At 42.9% G+C, this 24,914-nt stretch overlaps 1 protein-coding gene and 1 pseudogene across 2 annotated transcripts in view; both read left to right on the forward strand.

Moving 5' to 3' along the window:
• KIAA2012 (KIAA2012 ortholog) overlaps window positions 1–24,914 on the forward strand; it is a 134,779-nt gene that overhangs the window by 98,364 nt on the left and 11,501 nt on the right. For both annotated transcript variants that reach the window (XM_030804180.1, XM_030804181.1), the window contains exons 16-21: window positions 14,379–14,469; window positions 16,552–16,717; window positions 17,772–17,886; window positions 19,787–20,106; window positions 23,263–23,465; window positions 24,144–24,316. In XM_030804180.1, the coding sequence (XP_030660040.1) occupies window positions 14,379–14,469; window positions 16,552–16,717; window positions 17,772–17,886; window positions 19,787–20,106; window positions 23,263–23,465; window positions 24,144–24,316 (1,068 nt within the window). The remainder of the gene's footprint in view (window positions 1–14,378; window positions 14,470–16,551; window positions 16,718–17,771; window positions 17,887–19,786; window positions 20,107–23,262; window positions 23,466–24,143; window positions 24,317–24,914) is intronic.
• On the forward strand, window positions 1,102–14,362 carry LOC105739047 (annotated as a pseudogene).

The following is a 24,914-nucleotide window of genomic DNA, read 5'->3' on the forward strand; positions in this document are numbered from 1 at the left end:
ACCTTCCAATCTCTGTTTCTCACTTTCTGTAATTCAATGACATTGGAACTGTTTCTGTTAAGGGGAAAAGCAGAATCCACAGTGCTACCGCTGAGATAGCTCCGTGGTTCAGCCTCCAGGTTCAGGCCGTCTTAAGTCTTTAACCACCAACTGCATGAATGGAAGCTTCCATTATTCACTCAGCATACACTTGCTGATCCCTACTAAGTTTCATAGCCTTCGTGGTTGGATAAAACACACTCCTTACTGCAGCTCCCGCTTTGGTGGAGGAAACAGATATGTGTGCAGACAGCTCCAGTGAGTGGAGTGTGATCAGTGCTCTAAGAGAATACAGGAAGGACAACTGATCCAGACCAGGGCAGAAATCTGATTCAGACAGAGAGAAATCAAATAGGGCTTCCTGAAGGAGGTAACAGCTGACATGAAGGAAGTCATTTACGAACCTGGACTGCATTCACCCATTTGTGATGAAGACATCAAGAGAAGGCAGCAGTTCACACTCCCTGTGTGCCAGGCACCAGGCTATGCATTTTCTGTAAAGTGCCTCATTTAACTTTTATACTAATACTGTAAAGAAGCAGGCCTTGATATCCCTATTTGTCAGATGAGACAATTGAGGCACAAAGTGGTTTAAGTACCACATCCTTGGTCTCAGAGCTCGGCAACATTGAGGCTGACCTCCCCAGGCTGTCTGCATAGATTAATGCTGGATGTTAACAGCTATCAAAAAGAGGGTTTGCCCCCCAGGGGAGAAAACAGCAAGGTCCGGGGAAATAGAGATTTAAAGAAATACTACACACACACACACACACACACACACACAGACACACAGACATATACACACACACATTCATACATAGACACACACAGACACATATACACAGACACACATGCACGCACACACACACACACACACACACCCCAACTAGAGAAATATGAATGAAAAGATTCTTCAAGCAGTTTTTTTAAAGGGAAAAAAAGGTGTGGCCAATCGGGGAGAGAGGCCAAAGTGGCCCAGCAGTGCCGCATCTGCTCCTCCCGGCGGCAGGGGCCCCGCAGCAGGCGCGCAGGGAGCAGCTTCTCTTGGGGCCTGCCGCGTTTATGGCTTCAATAGCGCCGCTCCGGGTCCCCGCAGCGTCGGAGAGACTTCTGCCTAGCGCCTCTCTGCTGCGCGAGGTCGTCCTGGCCTTACAAAAGGAGCTCCTCGCTGGTGAGCTCAAGACCCCGGGCGGGCTCTCCCCGAAGGGTCACTTCTCCGGGTGTGTCGCCTCCTTTAGTCTTTTCTTTTCCTCTCTGTGGTGGCTTGTGATGTCTCTAACGCTGGGGCCTCCTGTGGACTCCATCCCGAGATGGAGACTGGCAGAGCTGGAAGGTCTAAACATCTGAAAAGTAGGCACGCATAGTCCCTGGGGAGAAGGCAGGGAGGCAGGCAAACCCCTGGAGTGCCACCCAATTTGGACTTTTTAATTGATACCGTTTTATTTTGGCCAGTTTTCCACTTAGGGGTGGAGAAAAGGGAAGTAATTTTTGGCGTTTACTTTTTTTTTTTTTTTTTTGAGACAGAGTCTCATTCTGTTGCCCAGGCTTGAGTGCAATGGCGCGATGGCTTACTGCAACCTCCGCCTCCCAGGTTCAAGCAATTCAGCCGCCTCAACCTCCCGAGTAGCTGGGATTACAGGCGCCTGCCACCACGCCCTGCTAATTTTTGTATTTTTAGTAGAGACAGGTTTTTGCCATGTTTGCCAGGCTGGTCTCGAACTCCTGACCTCAGGTGATGCGCCCGCCTCGGCCTCCCAAACTTTTGGGATTACAGGCGTGAGCCACCGCGCCTGGCCATTTTTGGCATTTACTATGAAGCAAGACATAATGCTAGGTGCCTTATGTACTTTGAACTTACTTTATCCTTACTATAACCTTATGAGGTAAAGTGCATTATCCCTATTCCACAGATGAGGAAAATGAGGCTCAAAGAGGTTAGGTAACTTGCCCAAGGGGCACACAGCCAGTAAGTGGAGAAGCTGAGAGATGAACCCAGGTTTCTATGACTCCATGGTCCCTGAATCTTTGAGTTGTGATGCCATCCATGTGTTTCTGAGAGGAAATAGTAAAAAGTCAGGGAAACATCACGAAATTATGGCAGTATGTTTTTAAGCCAGCATGAATCTTGGAGGTGATCTAGAAGTTCTTTTACATTATGGATGAAGAAACCTGAGGCCTACAAGTCAAGAGAATCGTGCATGACAACTAATTATTAAAACCAGGGTAACTGGAGTCTGCCCAGTGTTTGTGGTTATCTAGTTCAGTTCAGTTCCGTTCAGGTCAGTTTCATTGTGAAGGCTTTTCCTTGGGCAGTTTCCAGCTTCAGGAATAAACAGCTCCAGAAGGAGCAAGTGTAATGATGGCCTGACCTGTGCAAAGAAGTGAGGAGTAGCCAGTGTGGGAGAAGTTCCTCCTGACACTGTGGAGAAAACAGGGAGACCAGAAGTGTGTGCCCAGGAGTCCTGGTGGTGCCACTCACCAGAATCTACAGCCTGGAAGATGGCACCATGCAAAGGTCTGGGGCTCCTTGCTCCCCACATTGCCCATTATGATGCCTGCACAGTCACGGCACAGCACACTGCCAGGCCCTGCTATCTGCAGCCCGCAGTATTAGGTGCAAAATATTCTGCTAGTCCTTAGCACCTAGAAGACCTAACTCTGGTACTGCTCTATTTTTCCTCTGGGAAGTATTTCAGAGTTCTCCTTCATATTGGAGGAGGAGGAAGTGGGGAGTGGTGCACCCTTAGGAATGTTTCTGGTTTACTCCTACTCAGCCCAGACTGAGGAAGTCCCCAGGGAAGTCCCCCAGAGTCCCAGAGAACAACAGTCATCCCTTGATTCTGAAAATTCTCTTCACCTTCCAGGAAGAAAAGCTCATTTCTAACAAGAGACCTAAATTTGTCAAAATCCAAAAGCAGCTAAAACTAGAGATAAGGACAACATAAGAAAGGAAAATTATAGGCCGGGCCTGGTCGCTCACGCCTGTAATCCCAGCACTTTGGGAGGCCAAGGTGAGCGGATCACCTGAGGCCAGGAGTTCGAGACCAGTCTGACTAACATGGAGAAACCCTGTCTCTACTAAAAATACAAAATCAGCCAGGCGTGGTGGCACGTGCCTGTAATCCCAGCTACTCAGGAGGCTGAGGCAGGAGAATCGCTTGAACCCGGGAGGCAGAGGTTGCGGTGAGCCAAGATAGCACCATTGCACTCCAGCCTGGGCAACAAGAACGAAACTCCATCTCAAAAAAAAAAAAAATAAAGGAAAATTATAGACCAATCTCACTTATGATCAAACATACAAAACTCCTAAATAAACTATTAACCAATCAAATTCTTAAGCTTATATTTTTAAAAGTATTAACAATACACACAACTGAATTTGGTTTATCACAAGAATTCAACTAGAGTCTAACATATGAAAATATGTTTATAATCCACACTAAGAGGTTAGTGGGGAAAAGCCTTAGGGTCATCTCAATAGATGCGAAAGGAAAAAATAAAATTCACCCATTCCCAATTAAAACTTATCAGACTAAGAATAGAAGGGGGCTTCTTGATTTTGACAAAGAGTATCCATGAAAAACCTATAGTAAACATCACACTGGAATACTTGAATGGTAGAATTTGAGAAGCATTCTTTTTTTTTTTTTTTTTTTTGAGACGCAGTTTTGCTCTTGTCACCCAGACTGGAGTGCAAAGGCACAATCTCGGCTCACTGCAACCTCCGCCTCCTTGGTTCAAGCGATTCTCCTGCCTCAGCCTCCCAAGTAGCTGGGATTACAGTTGCTCACCACTGCACCTGGCTAATTTTTTGTATTTAGTAGAGATGGAGCTTCACTGTGTTAGGCTGGTCTCGAACTCCTGACCCCAGGCCACCCTCCTCGGCCTCCCAAAGTGCTGGGATTACAGGCATGCGGCACTGCGCCTGGCCAAGAAGCATTCTCTTTAGAGACAGGACTAGGACAAGGATGTCCTCTGTCAGTGATTCTATTCAACATGGTACTAGCAATGCTAGCCAGACCGGTAAAGAAACCAAAGAAAGGAAAGATGAAAGGATAGGAAGGAGGAAAATGACACTGGTATTATTTCCAGACTGTATTATTACTCATATGGAAAATTCAAGGAACTCTACAGACAAGACATTAAAAGACAAAAGAATTCAGCAAGATTACTAAATACAGATCAATACACAGAAATCAATTGTGTAAAAAATAGTGTTTGAAAACATAAAGCACAATTTAAAAATAGAATTTAAAAGGAATTGTTATTATGGGAAACTGCAAACATACACAGAAGTGAACAGAGCAGCACAGTGAATCCCATATACCCATCTCTTGGCCAACGTTGCTCACCTGTATCTCCAACTCCTTTCTCTCTCCCATGTTATTTTGAAACAAATTTTAGACTCATATCATTTTATTCATATATACTTGAGAACATATCTCTCAAAGATGAGAAATGACTTTTAACATAATCATGATACCATTATTACACCCAAAATTTAAATAATTCTTTAATATAATTTAATATTCAATCAGTTTTCAAAGTTCAAATTGTCCCATAATTATTATAATTGTTTTGGAATTTGCAAACCAACTGTTTGCAATTGGTTAATATGGCCTTTAAATCTCATTGAATTTATAAGTTCTCTTCCATTTCTTTTTTTCCCCCTTTTAGTGTATTTGTAGGAAATTGGGTCACTTGTCTTGTTGAGTTTCAATCAAGACTTTGCTGATTGCGTCCTCATGGTGTAGTTTAACATGTTTCTCTGTCTTCCACATGTCCTGTAAGTTAACACTTGGATCTAGAGACTTGATCAGATTCCGGTTTGGTTTGGTTTTTCCTTTTGGCAGTCTATAAATTCAGTGCAATTTCAATTTTAAAAATCCCCAACAGGATTTTTGGCAGAACATGATTAGCTGATATTAAAATTCATATAGAAAAGTCAGAAATAGCTGTCATGGTCTGAATGTTTGTGTTCCCCCAAAATTCACATGCTGAAACCTAATTACCAATGTAAAGGTATTTGGAGGTCGGGCCTCTGGAAGGTGATTAAGTCATGAGGGCAGAGCCCTCAGAAATGAGATTAGTGCCTTTACAAAAGAGGCCCCAGAGAGCTGTCTTGCCCCTTTTATCATATGAGGACACAAAAGAAGGTGCCCTCCATGAACCAGAAAGTGAGACTTCCCCAGACACTGAATGTTCCAGCACCTTGATCTTGAACTTTCCAGCCTCTAGACCCACAAGAAATAAATTTCTGTTGTTTCTAAGCTCCCCAGTTTATGGTATTTTGTTATAGCAGCCTGAACAGACTAAGACATTAGCCAGTATAATTTTGAAGAAAAATAAAGTGGAAGTTTGCCCTGACAAATATAAAAACTTATTTTAAAGCTGTAAAAAATAAAACTGTGTGCTATTGGCTTAGAGACAGACAGAAGAGAATAGAGAATCCAGAAATAAATGTGCCCACATATGGAAACTTGATATATGGCAATGGCATTATAAAGGGAAATAATGGAGAAAGGATGATCTATTATTCACTATATAATTTTGAGACAACTGGTTATGCAATTTTAAAATTCTTACCTCACAAAATATCAGGTGTATTCAGGAGCTTAACGTCAAAAAGCAAAATTTAACTTTTAGAGGAAAATATAGCAGAATATCTTTATGAATTTGGGAAAGGAAAAAACTTTTTACCTATTATTTATAACACAAACCATAAAGAAAATTATTGATAAATCTTTTTTTTTTTTTTTTTTGAGACGGAGTCTCGCTGTGTCGCCCAGAAAGTGCAATGGCATGATCTTGGCTCACTGCAAACTCTGTCCCCTGGGTTCAAGTGATTCTGCTGCCTCAGCCTTCCAAGTAGCTGGGACTACAGGTGTGCGCCACCAGGCCCGGCTAATTTTTGTATTTTTAGTAGAGACAGGGTTTCACCATGTTGGCCAGGCTGGTTTCAAATTCCTGAACTCAAATGATCAGCCTGCCTTGGCCTCCCAAAGTGCTGGGATTACAGGTGTGAGCCACTGTGCCCGGCCAATGAATCTGACTATATTAAAGTTTGAAGTTTTCAACAAGACACCATAAAGTTAAAAGCCAAATTGCAGATTAGAAAGAGATACCTGCAATGCATATAACCAACAAAGCATTAGTAACCAAAATGCAGCAGCATTTCTTCCCTCTACAAATAGGGAAAGAAAAAGACAATCAACCCAATGGAAAAATGAGCAAATGATATGAATAGGCAACTAACAGAAGAAGAAATTCAAATAAATGGCCATAGAGAAAAAAAAGTTCTCCCTACTAATCAAGAAAATCCAAATTAAAACAAAAAGATATCATTTCATATATATCAGACCAGCAAAAGTTTAAAAGTCTATAAACACTATTAATGAAGATATAAAGTTTTAGTAATTTAGAGCAATTTGAAAATATTCAATAAATTGAAGATGAATATATCCTGCATCCCAACAAGTTCATTCCCAGGTATCCTTTAGAGAAAGTATGTATGAACAGTGACTAAAAAGGTTCATTGAAACATTATTTATAATCATAAACAATTGGAAATAATCAAAATGGCCACCAACAGTAAAGTGGATTTTAAAATGGTCATATGTTTATACAACGGAATATTGTATGATAGCTGAAAATAAAATTACATGTATTAATATGGGTTAATCCCAAAAGACTTATTAAGGGTTTTTTGCCTTATTAAGCAAAATAAGGCAAGTTGAAAAAGTTACATAAATAATATCATTTATGTAAAGTTTTAATATGTAAAATAATACTATATATTGTTTACATGTGCATGTATATGTAATACAGATATGAAAATATATATGAAGACTGATAAATATCAAATTGAAGAGACTGATTACCTCTGAGAGAGAGAGGGAAATGGGATTATATGTGTCTTAATCCATTTTGTGTTGCTATAACAGAATGCCTGAGATTGGGTAATTTATGAAGAACAGAACAGTCTCCCACAGTTCTGGAGGCTGAGAAGCCCAAGATCAAGATGCAGGTTTCTTACTGTGTCCTCACGTGGTGGGAGGCAAAAAGGCAAGAGAGAGGGAATTCTTTCCCACAAGCCCTTTTTCTTTTTTTAGAGATGGGGTCTCTCTATGTTGCCCAGGCTCAACCTGAATTCCTGGGCTCACACTATCCACGGCCTCAGCGTCCCGAGTAGCTGGGACTACAGGTATGCATCGCTGTGCCCAGCCCACAAACCCTTTTTATAGCAGCATTAATCCATTGATGAGGATGGAGCCCTCCATGACCTAAACACTTTGTATTAAGCCCCACCTCCCAACACTGCTGCATTGAATATTGAGTTTCCAACACATGAATTTTGAAGGAGACGACAACATTCACACCATAGTAGCATGTGATAAATGAAGTCTTGGACTGTGTCTTAAATGTTTTATTTCTTTAGAAAATGCATGACTCAGGCTGGGCACAGTGGCTCATGCCTGTAATCCCAGCACTTTGGGAGGCCAAGGCGGGCAGATCACAAGGCGAGGAGTTCAAGCCCAGCCTGGCCAACATGGTGAAACCCTGTCTGTAGTAAAAATACAAAAATAAGCTGAGCATGGTGGCGCACACCTGTAATCCCAGCTACTTGGGAGGCTGAGGCAGGAGAATTGCTTGAACCTAGGAGGTGGAGGTTGCAGTGAGCTGAGATGGTGCCACTGCACTCCATCCTGGGCAACAGAGTGAGACTCCGTCTCAGGAAAAAAAAGAAAGAAGAAAGAAGAAAGAAAAGAAAGAAAGAAAGAAAGAAAGAAAGAAAGAAAGAAAGAAAGAAAGAAAGAAAAGAAAAGAAAAAAATGCATGACTCAAATATGGCAAAATGTTAAAATTTTACAAAACTAAGTGGTAAATCCATAGGCGATGAGTATACAGTATTTTTTCTTATACTGTGAATGCTTAAGATATTTTATAGACTTTTAAAAAGTAGTTAAAAGTTGTAAGTTATTCAAAGCACTGACTTCGTTTGTTCCAATACTTCCTAAATATCAGGTTATTTTACTAAGAGAAAACAAAATCACCTTTCCCAAAACTGGGAAGGTTTCAATTCTAATCACAATGGAAGTTTCACCAATGTACAACCTCAGCTTTTGGTCAATACAAATACGCCCTCTGCTGGTTCTATCATGCCCTGTCCCAGAGTTCAAAATAGTTACGAAGAGCAGCGAAGGTCTTCAGTGAGAGTTTTTTCGCGTCAGTCATGTTAAGGAAAGAAACCCTCACAGAACTACCCTTTGGCACTAAGATACTTTAATCAGCTTCTGCTCTCTGTTAATGTTACATATTATCCAAGACAAACTAAATTCCAAGGTACAGCCCCAGTCAATCTTTCCAATTCCTCAACCACCTTTGCACGTTAACAATCTTGTGCCCCTCTAAAGCCTGGAAGTTGATTTGAGAGACAGTGTACACCTCCCTGAACCTGAGTAGAAGTAGAAGAAAACCAAAGTTGCAAAGAAGCTCTTGGGCGGGGAAACCACAAAATAACATTGAAAAATAGATTAACTGTAGTATTAAGGGAATGATGCCAATGGAATAATGGATGAACTTTTTCTTTTCAAATCTTTCTTTAAAAGTATAACATCTTCAAATAAAACTGAGGAGGAATAAATTAATTCATGCAAGAATCTACTTCTCAGAGAGAAAGGCACGAATTGAATATTAGAGTCTTCCTTTCAAAAACAGTTTTGTGTTTTGAGGTTGGTTTTGTTTTAATATTCATCTTCCCCACTGGAATGTAAGCTCCCTTAGACCAGCATCTGTGTCTATCTGATTCAAATTGGTACAAATTTTCTGGGGAACAATTTGGCAGTAGGCATTGTGGCTTAAAAACTGTACATCCTTGAGCTTTGACTCTTCGGGTAAAGATGGCGGAGCGCGGTACGGCTTTTTGCTGACTACATTCAGCCCGTCTGATAAACTTGTCCGGATTGAATATGCTTTGGCTGCTATAGCTGGAGGAGCCCTGTCGGTGGGAATTAAAGCTGCAAATGGTGTGGTATTAGCAACCGAGAAAAAACAGAAATTCATTCTGTATGATGAGTGAAGTGTAGACAAAGTGGAACCAATTACCAAGCATATAGGTTTGGTGTACAGTGGCATGGGCCCAGATTACACAGTGCTTGTGCACAGAGCTCGAAACTAGCTCAGCAGTACTATCTTGTGTACCAAGTGCCCATTCCCACAGCTCATCTAGTACAGAGAGTAGCTTCTGTGATGCAAGAATATACTCAGTCAGGTGGTGTTCGTCCACTTGGAGTTTCTTTACTTGTTTGTGGTTGGAATGAGGGACGACCATATTTATTTCAGTCAGATCCATCTGGAGCTTACTTGGCCTGGAAAGCCACAGCAATGGGAAAGAACTACGTGAATGGGAAAACTTCCCTTGAGAAAAGATAAAATGAAGATCTGGAACTTGAAGATGCCATTCATACAGCCATCTTAACCCTAAAGGAAAGCTTTGAAGGCCAAATGACAGAGGATAACATAGAAGTTGGAATCTTCAACGAAGCTGGATTTAGGGGGCTTACTCCAACTGAAGTTAAGAATTACTTGGCTGCCGGCCGGGCACGGTGGCTCATGCCTGTAATCCCAGCACTTTGGGAGGCTAAGGTGGGCAGATCACCTGAGGTCGGGAGTTCAAGACCAGCCTGACCAACATGGAGAAACCCTGTCTCTATTAAAAATACAAAATTAGCTGGACGTGGTGGTGCATGCCTGTAATCTCAGCTACTCGGGAGGCTGAGGCAGGAGAATCACTTGAACCCAAGAGGCAGAGGTTGCGGTGAGCCGAGATGGGGCCATTGCACTCCAGCCTGGGCAACAAGAGTGAAACTCCTTCTCAAAAAAAAAAAAAAAAAAAAAGAATTACTTGGCTGCATAACAATGAAGTGACTGAAAAATCCAGAATTTCAGATAATCTATCTACTTGAACGTGTTTGAAGTATGTTTTGTTTTGCAGACTTTTTGCATACGTATTTCTACATGGTTTAAATCGACTGTTTTTAAAATGACATTTATAAATCCTGATAAACTGCTAAACCCACAAAAAATAGACTGTACATCCTTTAATCAGAAATATGAACAAAGAGTAAGTTTTTTAATAATCAAAACATTCCTGGCCAGATGCTGTGGTTCACACCTGTAATCCCAATACTTTGGGAGGCCGAGGCAGGTGGATTACTTGAGGCCAGGGTTTAAGACCAGCCTGGCCAACATAGCAAAACCCAGTCTCTACTAAAAATACAAAAAAATTAGCTGGGCATGGTGGTGCAGGCATGTAATCCTCGCTGCTCAGGAGGCTGAGGGATGAGAATCGGTTGAACCCAGGAGGTGGAGGTTGTGGTGAGCCAAGATCGCACCACTGCACTCCGGCCTGGGCGACAGAGCAAAACTGTCTCAGAAACAAAACAAAATAAAAATTCCTTTCAAGGATATTCTATGCAAAGTTCTTTATAGTTATAAAAAATAGAAGCAATATGAATTTTTAAAATTACATGTTTGGTTAAGTCACTTATGGTACATTCATACGATAACATACTGTGCTGCTATTAAAAAAATTTTTTGAGACAGGGTCCCACTCTGTCTTTCATGCTAGAGTGCAGTGGTGCCATCACAGCTCACGGCAGCTTCGATCTCCCAAGCTCAAGCGATCCTCCCACCTCAGCCCCCTGAGTAGCTGGGATGACAGGCTTATGCCACCATGCCCAGCTGGTTTTTCTATTTTTTGTAGAGACAGGGTCTCACCATGCTGCCCAGGCTGGTCTCAAACTCCTGTGCTCGAGCAATCTGCCTGCCTCAGCCTCCCAAAGTCCTGGGATTATAGACATAAGCTACCACATCTAGCCTAAAATCATTTTTAAGAACATTTAGGCCAGGCGTGGCAGCTTATGCCTGTCATCTCAACACTTTGGGAAGTTGAGGCAGGAGAATTGCTTGAGGCCAAGAGTTTGAGACCTGCTTGAGCAACATGACAAGACCCTGTCTCTACAAAAAGAAAAATTTTAAAACATTAACTGGGTGTGGTGGTGTACACCTGTAGCCTCAGCTATTCGGAAGGCTGAGGTGGGAGGTCCCTTGAGGCCAGGAGTTCAAAGTTACAGTGAGCTGTGATCATGCCACCACACTCCACCCTGAGCAACAGAGCGAGACCCTGTCTCTAAGAATTTAAAAAAAAAATTAAGAATAATTATATGGGAAAATTGTAATATAAAAGTAGATTAAAATTGAATATACACTAAGCAAGTATATGGAAATATGACATTCATTATGTATACATGAAAGCAAATACACTAAAATATTTGCAGTAGTTGTATATGGGTAGAGTGAGAGAGCATGGTGAGATTTTTTTGGTTCTTGTTTGTTTTTACCGTGTGCTGGCACTAGTTTAGGCACTTTCCTTGTATTAACATATCTCTTGCTACTTTTTTAAAGCAGCTTTATCAAGGGATAATTGACATACAATAAGACCTTTTCAAATTGTACAATTCCCATGAAACCGTCACCACAATCAAAATACAATATTCATCACTCCCAAAAGTTTCCTCATACCCTCATACCTCCCCTATTCCAGCCTCCTTCATCCCCAGACAACCACTGATGTGCTTTCTGTCACTATAGATTAGTTTGCATTTTCTAGAATTTTATGTAAATGGAATCATACCATATGTACTTTTTTTTTCTTTTTTTTTTTTTGAGATGCAGTTTCATCCTTGTTGCCCAGGCTGGAGTGCAATGGCGCCATCTCAGCTCACTGCAACCTCCACCTCCCAGGTTCAAGCCATTCTGCCTCAGCCTCCCAAGTAGCTGGGATTACAGGCTTGCACCACCATGCCCAGCTAATTTTGTATTTTTACTAGAGATGGGGTTTCTCCGTGTTGGTCAGGCTGGTCTCGAACTCCCAACCTCAGATGATCTGCTTGCCTCAGCCCCCATAAAGTGCTGAGGTTACAGGCATGAGCCACCACACCCAGCCAGCCATATGTACTTTTTCGTATGATTTCTTTCACTCAACATAATTATTTTGAGATTCATCCATATTGCCAGGTATATCAATAGTTCATTCCCTTTTACTGCTGAGTTGTATTGTATTGTATATATACACCAGTTTATCTGTTTATCTGTTGATGGACATTTGAGCTGTTTCAGTTTTGACCATTACAAATAAAACTGCTATGAACATCTGTGTACAAGTCTTTGTATGGATTTATGCTTTCATTTCTTTCATTTATGTTGAGTAAAATACCTAGGGGTAGGATAGTTGGATGGTACAGCAGGTATATATTTAACTTTTTAAAAAACTGCCAAATTATTTTCCTTAGTGGTTGTACCATTTTACATTCCAAACAGCAGTAGATGAGAGTTCCAGTTCCTCCACATCCTTGTCAAACCTCAGTACAGTCAGTCTTTAATTTTAGTCATTCTAATAGTTATGAGTTGACTGTGAGGGTTTTGTTTCTTCTTCTTTATGATTTTTTTGTGTTTTCCAATTTTTCTGCAATAAAATGTATCTTCCATAATCAAAAAATTATTTAAAGTAGCTAAAATAAGATGTATACTAGTCCAATATGAAGTCTTGGTCTGGAGACTCTTCATTCTAAAAGAGTAGCCCAACATGGTCTTCAGAGCACCCAGCAAAGAGCCCTAGCTGTGTGGCCTGTGTAACCCTTCCTCATATCCTCATAAGATAACATTTGTTTTTTTGGCCAGGCATGGTGCTTCATGCCTGTGATCCCAGCACTTACGGAGGCTGAGGGGGGCAGATTGCTTGAGCCCAGAAGTTCGAGACCAGCCTAGGCAACATAGTGAGACCCCATCTATACGAAAAATAGAAAAAATTAGCCGAGTATAGTGGTACACACCTGTGGTCCTGGCCACTTGCGAGACTGAGGTGGGGAGGATTGATTGAGCCCAAGAAGCTGAGGTTGCAGTGATCCAGGATTATGCCACTGCACTCCAGGCAGGGCGACAGAGCAAGACTCTGTCTCAAAAAAAAAAGTTAACATTTGTTTTTGGGGGGGGTTTTGGGATTTTTTAAATTTTATTTTATTTTTATTTATTTATTTATTTATTTATTTATTTATTGAGACAGAGTCTCTGTCACCCAAGCTGGAGTGCAGTGGTGCTATCTGGGCTCACTGCAACCTCCACCTCCCAGGTTCAAGCTATTCTCCTGCCTCAGCCTCCCGATTAGCAGGGATTACAGGCACACACCACCACACCCAGCTAATTTTGTATTTTTAGTAGAGATGGGGTTTTACCATGTTAGCCAGGCCGGTCTCCAACTCTCGACCCCAGGTGATCGGCCTGCCTTGGCCTCCCAAAGTGCTGAGATTACAGGCGTGAGCGTAACATTTGTTTTTTAAAATCAACTTGCTTTTCAATGTTATAACCTTTAAGAAAAAATATAAACACACCTAAACCTCCCAATTTTATCTATTATTTCCTTTTTCTGTTTTCCAGTTTGTATCCGTCCAGATTTTATAGAGTTCTAACACACTATTCTGTAGTTTATATTTGTACTTGTCATATCATATTTTACATATTGCTTATTTATCTTTTTAACCATAATTTTAAATGTGAAGTTAATGTATCATAAATTACTTCCTCAGTCTCCCTTGTTGAGCTGTTTCTAATTTTTCATTATTAATAGTAATGTTGGCTGGGCACAGTGGCTCACACCTGTAATCCCAGCACTTTGGGAGGCCGAGGTGGGTGGATCATGGGGTCAGGAGTTCAAGACCAGCCTGGCCAATATGGTGAAACCCTATCTCTACTAAAAACATAAAAATTAGTTGGGTGTGGTGGCACACACCTGTAGTTCCAGCTACTCGGGAGGCTGAGGTAGGAGAATCACTTGAACCCAGGAGGCAGAGGTTGCACTGACCCGAGATCACGCCTACTGCACTCCAGCCTGGGCAACAGAGCGAGACTCCATTTAAAAATAATAATAATAATAATGTAATAAGAAGTAAGTTGGTACAAAAACTTGTTTCTTCTTTTGAATTCTTTCCTTATGATAAATACCAGGAGTGAGATTCCTGATCAAAGGCTAGAACATTTTTCTGATTGCTGATACATACTGTCATACCACTTTCCCAAAGGATATTTTAATACTAATTTTAATGTCACTTGCCATGTGTCAGCCTTGGTTTCTGAAGTATTTGCTAATTTTCTGGGTATAGCATACGTCATTGTTCTAATTTGCATGCCTTTGGCTACTCACCAGGTAGATGTTTTTCTATGTCTGATCTCCTCCTAGGATAACTGCCTGTTGTCCTTTATTGATTGATACTCTGTTTTCACAGACCCAGAGCCAAGGAGTATGACCCTTGACTCTCTCAGGGCTTCCCGGACTGAGCACATCCAGATCCCAGAAGCAGATATTGTGCAAAAGGTGTAAGTGTTCAAAGTTATAATAACATGGGTTTCTCTGCTTTTGTTTGTATTTTTAATTGATTTAGTTTGGTTTTTTTTTTCAGACAGGCGTGGGAGTTCTCAGCTGACAGTGTACTCTAACAGCCAAAATTAAACGGTTGTCTAAGAAACAAAGATTCTTGGGGATGATTATATTGTGATGTGTTTCCTACCTAAATCATATTTATTTGGCTGGTTGGGTAAAGAGTGAAATTAACTCTAACTCTGTGGGAACAGCTCTTTCCATTTGTCCAATCTAAGATCTACAGAGATGCTTAGAAAGCTGAAATCTATCACTTCAACCTGGGTTTCTCCCCTCAGCATTCAGTCAGCTCTGAGTAAAATAAATAATGCTAATAATCTTAACACCAATATTAATAATAATTGCTAGCCCATATTGAGTGCTTCCTGTTTACTGTACTTACATGCTTACTGTGAGCCTGGCCAGTCAGGCGTACTGTTTTGACTTAAGCTACTTTGGTAGTGGCAGCTGGTGTGGCCTCTCTGCCTCCATCTGGAACTACAGCCTATTGTGACTTCGCAAAAACCTCGATGACTTGAGAACCTGCTGTCACCTGCCCAGGGATGTAAGGATTCCCTCCTGGGTCAAAAAGCTTTCATGTTCCCCAGGAATAAAGGGGGAAAGGCACTTGGATGAATGAGACAGCCACCAGAGGAACACCATTTTTAGAATTCTATACCTGATCTTTTCTCACAATGTATTTTAAATGCTTATGACAACCACCCCCACCAAAAAAACACACATTTTTTTTAAATTAGGAGAAAAAAACACGAACTTTTCACAAAAGTCATCATAGCCTTTGTGACTTAATTTCAGGCTTGACAGAGGGATTCCTGGCATAGAGATTTCTGAAAAAAAAGCAAAACGATCAGGTTTGTGGTTCTCATTTGCAGCATACCTATTCCTCAGGGAAATTAAAGGTTTTCCAAGCACTAAATTCTAAAGGAGACTTCTCGTATAGGCTTTTATAGAGTGACATTGAATGATTTAAAGCCTCATATATTTACAGGAAATTCCATTCACCTCATTCAACAAATATTTCTCAAGTTTCTACAGTAAGGCCCTGTGCTAGCAGAGCACAGTAAAGAGAATATTCATTTAGCTAAAAAAATAAAATAAAATGGCCAGAACCAGACCTGGCACAGAGCAGGCACACAGTAACTGATATTGCTGCAATCCACGTGGCTGCTCTTCAGTGCCCTTTTTACCCAGAGGGCATAAGTCAGTTATCCTCAGGGTAAACAGTGAGTGACAGCAATCCTACAATGGATAAAACCAACACAGCACATGACCTTTTAGTGGCTGAATTTGATCAAGGATAGAATTCAGAGGGCATGTAGCCTGGCGTGGTGGCTCATGCCTGTAATCCCAGCACTTTGGGAGGCTGAGGCTAGTGGATCATCTAAGGTCAGGAGTTTGAGACCAGCCTGACTAACATGGTGAAACCCCATCTCTACTAAAATACAAAAATTAGCCAGACATGGTGGCGGGCACCTGTAATCCCAGCTATTCAGGAGGCTGAGGCAGGAGAATCACTAGAACCCGGGAGGTGGAGGTTGCAGTGAGCCCAGATCGCACCATTGCAACTCCAGCCTGGGCGACAGAGCGAGACTCCGTCTCAAAAAAAAAAAAAAGAAAAGAATTCAGAGGGCATAAAGGAATGAATTGATAGTTACATGCTCCTAACACAATCTTTCTTAAAGGTCACTTTCTTTTTCCAGCTAATCCTTTGATAGAAGAAATTTCAGTTAAATAATTCTATGCCATTCAATTAAAAGCATAAATATGCAACCCCAAAGAGCAAATGATTTATCCCACTCTCTAAATTTTAGGATTTATCCTGAGGAAACCCCGAAAGTGAAGACCAATCTTTCTAATCTTCCTTACCATGGGATATGCAGAAGAAAAAGAGTTGACTAAGTATGTCAAATGTCAGGCACAGTGCCTGCAGAGAACAGGTGCTCGATGTTGGCTTACTTGCCCCCTTTCTTTCCACCAGAGTTTTTCTTTAGTTTGGTCCTGTTGGTTTGCTCTTTTCAAAGGGGCAGAGATTATGCTGTACACCACCTACACAGAGGACTTCTGGGATACGGGCCTGAGTCACCCGAGAGGTTGAGCGCTGTGTATCCATCTCTTCTTCCAAGAGAAAGAGAAGGGAAGGCTGAACCAAGACTGTTTAGCCAGGAGACATCAGCCAGCATCAGTCATGTGAGTGTAAACCCCTAAAAGCTTGTCTGAAAGCTCTACTTGGATCTCATCAAGGATACCATGTACAGTTGTATAGATTGCTCACTATATGAGGGCACCTGATAAAGGGATGAGGGGGTCACTGAGGTCCAGCCTGTGGTCTGCTTCCCAAGCCCTGCACAGCCACATTGGGCTGCATCCTCCTGAAGGATGGAACATCATTTCTAATTCCTTTTTTTTTTTTTTTGAGACACAGTCTCACTGTGTTGCCCAGGCTGGAGTGCAGTGGCGTGGTTTCGGCTTACTGCAACATCCACCTCCCAGGTTCAAGTGATTCTCCTGCCTCAGCCTCCTGAGTAGCTGGGATTACAGGCATGTGACACCACTCCCAGCTAATTTTTGTATTTTTTCAGTACAGCCGGGGTTTCACCATGTTGGCCAGGCTGGTCTCGAACTCCTGACCTCAGGTGATCCACCTGCCTCAGCTTCCCAAATTGCTGGGATTACAGGTGTGAGCCATTGCACCCGGCCCCATTTCTAATTCCCACAAAGGTACTGAGTGGGTAGTCACAACCCCATTCTGCCATCCTCTCTTAAGAGGAACCACTGTGTTGTTCTAGCCCATGGGGAAAGGTGAAGACTGACATAGTTGTGGTCATCTGCCTGAGGTTTCCTGAAAGTTAGCAAATAATTCTGCGGTGAATAAAGCTGGCTTTGATTTAGAACAGTTAACCATTAATCATGGCAACGTCAGTCTATCAAAGGTGAAAACTGTTTCCCTTTGATCCAGCTCTGTAGATCATGATTTAGAATCTAAGAAAGGAGGCAGACCATAAGTGTTTTTTCTTCCTCTTTCCTCTTATGAAATTATTCCTAGCAGTTTTACATCAAAGGCTGAATCTTGAATCTCCCCATCGGCTCTGCATTCTCTAAGATTCACTCTTCTGCTTTACCTGGAACCCACACAAATTCCATTCTAAGCCAGTCTGTCACCTTGTTCAACATAATCTTCTTTGATGGATTTTTTCATTTCTTATACATATCATGGTCCCCTTCCTTGATTTTTCACCTTTAGGAGAGGGATTTGATTGACAAGTCCAAGAGAAAGAAAAGACCCAAGAAAGACAAAACCAAAGGACCCAAAAGGGAGAGAGAAGGAAAGGTCTACGGGGAAGCAGAAGCTGCCATTGGTAAGAGAGTGTGCCCGCAAGTAACAACCTGGAGAAGACTTCTGTTAGGGGTCGGGAGGTGGTATGGATAATTAGCATGGATCCTACCGGACAAACTCTCTGTTTTGAGTCTCCTTGACTACTATAGCCAAGATGGTGTTGCAGCCTTACGTCATATCAGTATCTTAATAGACAGAGATACAGGAAAACGGGAGCCTAGAAGCCTGTGATCACCAAGAAAGGAAATTATAATAATAACAGCACCTATTTACTGAATACCTACTCTATTAGGACTCTGTATATGTGATCTCATTAAATCCTCACAACATCTCCATGAAGGAAGTGTTATTATATTCATGTAGCAACTGAGGCTGAGCAAGGTTGGGTGACTTACATAATATCAAGTAGATCAGACAGTAAAGTGGTAGACCCAGGGCTTGTCCTTTCCTATTTGACTCCCAACAGATTCTATTGCCACTGCCTCCATAAAATAATAACTATATCACATAATCAGAGTATTGGGTAGTGAGAGCATTTGGGAAGGGGAAGGACGCCACAAGTGTTGAATGATCCTCCAAGCTACGGTTTCTGTCTTGGTTCCCTATGTTGAGCCTGACCAGGAACTCAGATTCCTTTGCTTCTGAACACTTTCTTTAGCCTAAAACTTACACCCATCCTTTACTGCCCACATGATTCAGAAGACCCTCCAAACAAATCCAGTGCTGCCAGAAAGGACAACAATGGATACACTCCTGAGTGAAACCTGTTTTTGAGATTTGCTTGTTCATCTCTTGCTGAATTTACATTTTTGTAGCCCATGACTTGGGTAGCATTGGCGGAATTAGGCAAAGGAAATACTTGTGGTGCCCCCACCGAAGGTGAAGCGAAGGAAGGGTCCTTAGAGTATGGAAGGCTGAACTTTGCCAGGTTACAAAGCTGCAACCTCAAGCCAGACTCTCAAGGCATGACTTTCCAGCTGTGTGTACAAGCCTACCCTCTGGACAGTCCTGCCCCCACCATAAGTCAGAGTGAAATATAACCTTTTTTTTTTTTGAGACGGAGTCTTGCTCTGTCACCCAGGCTGGAGTGCAATGGCACGATCTTGGCTCACTGCAACCTCCACCTCCTGGGTTCAAGCAATTCTTCTGCCTCAGCCTCCTGAGTAGCTGGGATTATAGGCACCCACCACCATGCCCAGCTAATTTTTGTATTTTTAGTAGAGACAGGGTTTCACCACATTGGCCAAACTGGTTTCAAACTCCTAACTTCGTGATCTGCCCGCCTCAGCCTCCCAAAGTGCTGGGATTACAGGCGTGAGCCACCACGCCCGGCTGAAATAGAACTTATTTAATAGCAAGACTGCTGAATGACAGTTGATCCAAAGAGGATAAGGTAGTTTCTCAAACGGTGGTGTGTGAACTACGCTTCCCAAAACACTTGGGGTGTTTGTTACAATGCAGATTCCCACTGAACCAGATTCTGGGGCTGGGGCTCAGGAATCTGCACCCCAGGTGATTCCATTGCATGCTAACTTTTAAAAGTTACTGAAAAAGGGCCCAGCACGGTGGCTCACACCTGTAATCCCATCACTTTGGGAGGCTGAGGTGGGCGGATTGCTTGAGCTCAGGGATTTGAGACTAGCCTGGGCAACATGGCAAAACCCTGTTTCTACAAAAAATGCAAAAATTAGCCAGACGTGGTGGTGTGCCTGCAGTTCCAGCTACTCAGGAAGCCGAGGTGGGAGGATCACAAGCCCAGGAGTTCGAGGCTGCAGTGAGCCATGATCATGCCACTGCACTCCAGCTTGGGCGACAGAGAAAGACCCTGTCTCGAAAAAAAAAAAAAAGTTACTAAAAATGATGTCTAGTGATCACATTAAGTTAACTCAGCTATATCTCTATCCCCAATTGTTCTCCCCCAGGAAAGTCAAAGGACTCAAAGGCTAAAAAAAAATTAGAAAAAAAAACAAGACCCCAAAGGAAAAGGACACAGAAGGAAAGAAATCTGGAGATAGCGGCAGAGCTGAGTGGGCCTGATGTCAACTATGATGAAACAGAAGACACCTCAAATAGAGGTTCCTTCGCCTCAGACTCCTTTGTAGAGGACCCTTGGCTTTCTCCCAAATATGATGCCCAGGAGAGCCAAGTTTCTCTAGATGGAAGATCATCACCCTCCCAGATTGCAACTGTCACTGGCAACATGGAATCTAAAGAAGAGAGAAGCTGTGAGGACCCTTCCAAGGTAGGGTCTGATGTCCTCAGCTTGACAGAGGAAGTTCTGTTCTCACTTGGCATGACTGCAGAGGTGGGAAAGCTGCCCCTAATTATACTGCACTTACTAAAACAGCTCGACCACCTAATGGTCTTATTGTTCTATTTTGGTGCCTTCTGACCCTAGTAAGAAGCCAGACCTGATCAAAGATGGAGGGGTAGCAAAGCCCCTCTGAAGTGATGATGTATTCTGTGAGGCCCCCACATTGCCAGGGCAAGTATCCACCCTTTAAAGAATAGGAAATGATCACAGCACCCATCTCTGAGGATTGCAGGACTCATGGTTACAGGGAAAGGTGGGTACTGGCTGTCAGAGCCCAGCATATTTCCTTGACTTAGGCTAGGGCTCATCTATCACTTGCCTCCCAAAGGCTGTGGAAATCCCTGCTTTCCTAATCTGCGTTTCTGCGGTATACAGCTGGAACAGAGAGAGGCAGCCTGTACACATATACCTGCTTTTACAAGGTGCTTTTGGGCCAGGCATGGTAGTTCACACCTGTAATCCCAGCACTTTGGGAAGCTGAGGAGGGTGGATCACAAGGTCAGGAGTTCAAGACCAGCCTGGCCAACATAGGGAAACCCCGTCTCTACTAAAAATACAAAAATTAGCCAGGCATGGTGGTGCACGCCTGTAATCCCAGCTACTTGGGAGGCTGAGGCAGGAGAATTGCTTGAACCCGGGAGGCAGAGGTTGCAGTGAGCCGAGATCACGCCACTATACTCCAACCTGGGTGACAGAGAGAGACTCCGTCAAAAAAAAAAAAAAAAAAAAAAAACCACAAGATGTAAGAGTCACTTTGTTCCAGGGACCTTGCTTCTAATGTGGAGGTCTGAGGAGAAAAACTGAGTGTAAGGAAAAATTACCCTTGAAAATTGCTGCAATTAGGCCGGATGCAGTGGCGCATGCCTGTAAACCCAGCACTTTGGGAGGCCAAGGCAGGAGTATTGCTTGAGATCAGGAGTTTGAGGCTGCAGTGAGCTATGACTATGCCACTACACTCCAGCCTGAGCAACAGAACAAGACTCTATCTCTAACCAAACCAAAAAAAAAAAAAAAAAGAAAGAAAAGAAAAAAGAAAATCCCTGCAATTAACTAAAAAAGAATACCATATAGATACATCATCTGTCAGTAAGACCAAAATGGCCAATTTTTCCTCTGCTGTTGGAATAATTTACTATTTCTTCCACTGAGACTAAGGTACTGAACTTCATTTTGACATCTTATACAGAAAAATTAAAAAGTAGCTTTAAACACTACAAATGCATGCACAGCTAAGCCACTACAGTTAAACTCACATATATTACGTTAACCTTTACAGCCACACTTGTGAGCCAGGTATGATTAGCCCCATTTTGCAGATCCAGAAATAGAAACTAGAAAGAGTTAAATGCAGGTTGCCAGAAATTGCACAACCATTGAGTGGTAGAGCCAAGACTTAAGCTTGGGTCCTTTGACTCCAACTTCAGGACTCTTGTCACCATTTTAAATTATTATCTATTTACTTATTTTATGGCTCATGGTCTTCCAAAAAGGATTCCAGGAAGATTTTCCTTTATAGTTCCCAGCCCCTCCCAGCTGCCTGGATCACACAATTTGGCTCTGCACAACAGGTGAAAATTTTAACCTACGGGCAGAACTTTTCTGAACCTGCGGGATCATCAGCATTTCTTAGATTTATTGTCAATCCATAGTACTATGCTGCCTCTGCAAAGGCTAAAAAGCAAGGAGGTTTTTCCCTGATTGGATACACAGAGTTCCTGGAAGGCTTGCCTCTCAAGTTTCCCTTCATAGGCATATTTCTGAGGAAGAGGCACTGGGGAGAAAAAGAAAGCTATGACAACCTTCATATAAACTGAAAGAACAACCTTCCATTGGAAAGGTGAGTTTCTATGGGATTAAATGTGAATCTGACCCATCTATACCTAAGGTTGCCCCTGGTAAAATAGCTTCTTTTTTTTTTTTTTTAGAGGGAGCTTCACTCTTGTTGCCCAGGCTGGAGTGCAATGGCGCATTCTCGGCTCACTGCAACCTCCGCCTCCCGGGTTCAAGCAATTCTCCTGTCTCAGCCTCCCGACTAGCTGGCATTACAGCCACGTGCCACCACACCTGGCTAATTTTGTATTTTTAGTAGAGATAGGGTTTCTCCATGTTGGTCAGGCTGGTCTCGAACTCCCGACCTCAGGTGATCCGCCCACCTTGGCCTCTCAAATTGCTGGGATTACAGGTGTGAGCCACCGCACCCAGCCGGTAAAATGGCTTCTATCTAGAACCTGTGGTTCTCAGCTTTGGCTTCATGTTAGAATCACTCAAGAAACTAACAACTGACGCCTTCCACCTAGAGATTTTCATTGGTCTGGGTAGAGTCTTGGCCTCAAGCAGTTTTGTTTTTATATTTTTGTATTTATATATTGTTTGTATTTATATACATGCCACCATGCTTGGCTAATTTTTGTATTTTTAGTAGAGATGGGGTTTCACCATATTGGCCATGCTGGCCTGGAACTCCTGACCTCAGGTGATCTGCCCACCTCAGCCTCCCAAAGTGCTGGGATTACAGGCATGAGCCACCATGCCCGGCCCCTTGTTTTTATATTTTTGAGACAGAGTCTTGCTTTGCCATCCAGGAGTGCAGTGGCATGATCATAGGTGACTTGTCACCTTGAACCCCTGGGCCCAAGCAATCCTCCCACTTCAGCCTCCCAAAATGGTGGGATTACAGGCATGAACTGCTGCACCCAGCCACAAGTAATTTTTGAAAGCTCCTTGGGTGATTCTAAACTGCAGCCAGGGTTGAGAACTCTAGAACCTACAATGTACTGGACATTATGTTGGCACTTTCATTATTTCAGCTAATCCTGGCAACAGTACCATGAGGAAGACAGCATCGGAAAGTTTAAGTTGTGATCCCTAAATCCCAAAGCAAGTAAGAGAGAGAGTTGAATCCAGGTCAATCAGACCCAAAAGTCCAAGCTGGTGGCAGCTGAGTCTGTGCAGCTGTGGGCAGAGTGTGGAGTCTGTTTTATGATTCCATCTTTGATTAGAGACAGCACTGTCTGGGGTGGAGAAGGGTTCACTGCTGAGCCAGACCCATCTGTTTATTGCACTGAGAACAGTCTGGTTTCTTAGGCCCTCCTCACTAAGAGGGAGCAGGAGAAGGCTTCCTGGGACAGACTTCGAGCAGAAAGAGCCGAGATGAGGCGGCTGGAGGTGGAGAAGAAGAGAAGGGAGCAGGAAGAGCAAAGGCAGCTCCAGCAGGAGCAGCTGGAGAGAGCAAAAAAGATGAAGGAGGAGCTGGAGCTGGAGCAGCAGAGACGTATAGAAGAGTTCCGGTAGGTCGGGCAAGCCAAAGAGACTACGGCCATGTTAGGAAGCAGAAGAAAAAGGCAATGGTTGACCTCCCCTAGGGGCAATGTTTGGTTCTGAGGCTCATGCCCTGAAGTTAAAATAGCATGTGTCATTTTTCTCTATCCTCAGTTTTCCTAGGAACAACACTCACCAGAGATAAACTGTAGCGTCTCAACCATGTGCATTGGTACACTCTGCTGAATGTCACTCTCTTTCAAGTTTAGAACCCCATGTGAGGGTTACTCACATTGATGACCCTGAGATCCTCTTGGGAAGGCTCTGAGATTCGGTCCAGCAAACACTTGTCAAGCCCCTGCACTTTGTTGTCTGCACTGCACTAGGCCTTTCAGAGGCCTCAACTGCAATTTAATCTTCACAACCCTGTGAGGCAGGAGTTTTGAAATCCATAAGCATGAAAAATGAACTTAAGACGCCTGCCCCGGAGCACAGAGCTGTGTACTGAAACTTCTAGGCTTCTGGTTTCAAGCCCGCTGGAATCTTTGCTCTTCAATCCTGGCTTCCCTTGGAAAACTGAGTCTCCTGGGAATAGGATGCTGCCTGTGGGCTGCAGAGCCTCCCCCGTGGGCACTGTCTGTTGGCTCATCTCACAAGGATGCCTCAGTGTTTTCTGCCATTTCCCTGACCATCTTGGGTTTTCTCAGCTTGAGGAAACAGAGACTCCAAGAAGAACAGCAGCGGCAGGAGGAGGAGGAGAGAAAGCAGCAGCTCCGGTTGAAAGCAGCTCAGGAGAAAGCCCGGCAACAGCAAGAGGAGTTTCGGAGGAAACTGCGAGAACTACAGAGACAAAAGCAGCAGGAGGAAGCTGAGAGGGCCGGTAAGGGGGTTCTTGAGCTCTTTGCATCTCTCTTCTACTTGGGGCAGAAACATTTTTATCCAACTGTGAATGTTCATTTATTCCTATCCTAGTCCTTAGTGTGTTAAGCACTCTAAATAATATATAAACTATTTTTTTCAAAGTGATTATGTATGACTATAATGTGTTAATATAGATTTAAATAAGAAAGTAATGACTTGCTTGTGGAAATGACTCCAAAGTCTCGTTCTCAATCCAACAATCTCCTGAACTGGGATCCTGCCCTTCCCTTTGCCCTTTCGGCATTGCTCAAGAGCTACCTAAATTGGAGACACAGCCCTACTCTTTGCTTCCTTCCAGAGCAGATGGAAACAGCCACAAACACCTGGATAGCTTCAGGGCAGACTTTCAGTTGCTGATGTGTGGAATCTTGCCAGCCTCTTTTTAAAAATTATTAGTTTTTTGTTTGTTTGTTTTTGTTATTGTTTTTTTGAGTCGGAGTCTTACGCTGTCACCTGGGCTGGAGTGCAATGACGTGATCTCAGCTCACTGCAACCTCTGCCTCCCGGGTTCAAGCAATTCTCCTGCCTCAGCCTTCCGAGTAGCTGGGATTATAGGC

Source organism: Nomascus leucogenys, chromosome 22a (genome assembly GCF_006542625.1).
Source record: "Nomascus leucogenys isolate Asia chromosome 22a, Asia_NLE_v1, whole genome shotgun sequence".
NCBI lineage: Eukaryota > Metazoa > Chordata > Mammalia > Primates > Hylobatidae > Nomascus > Nomascus leucogenys.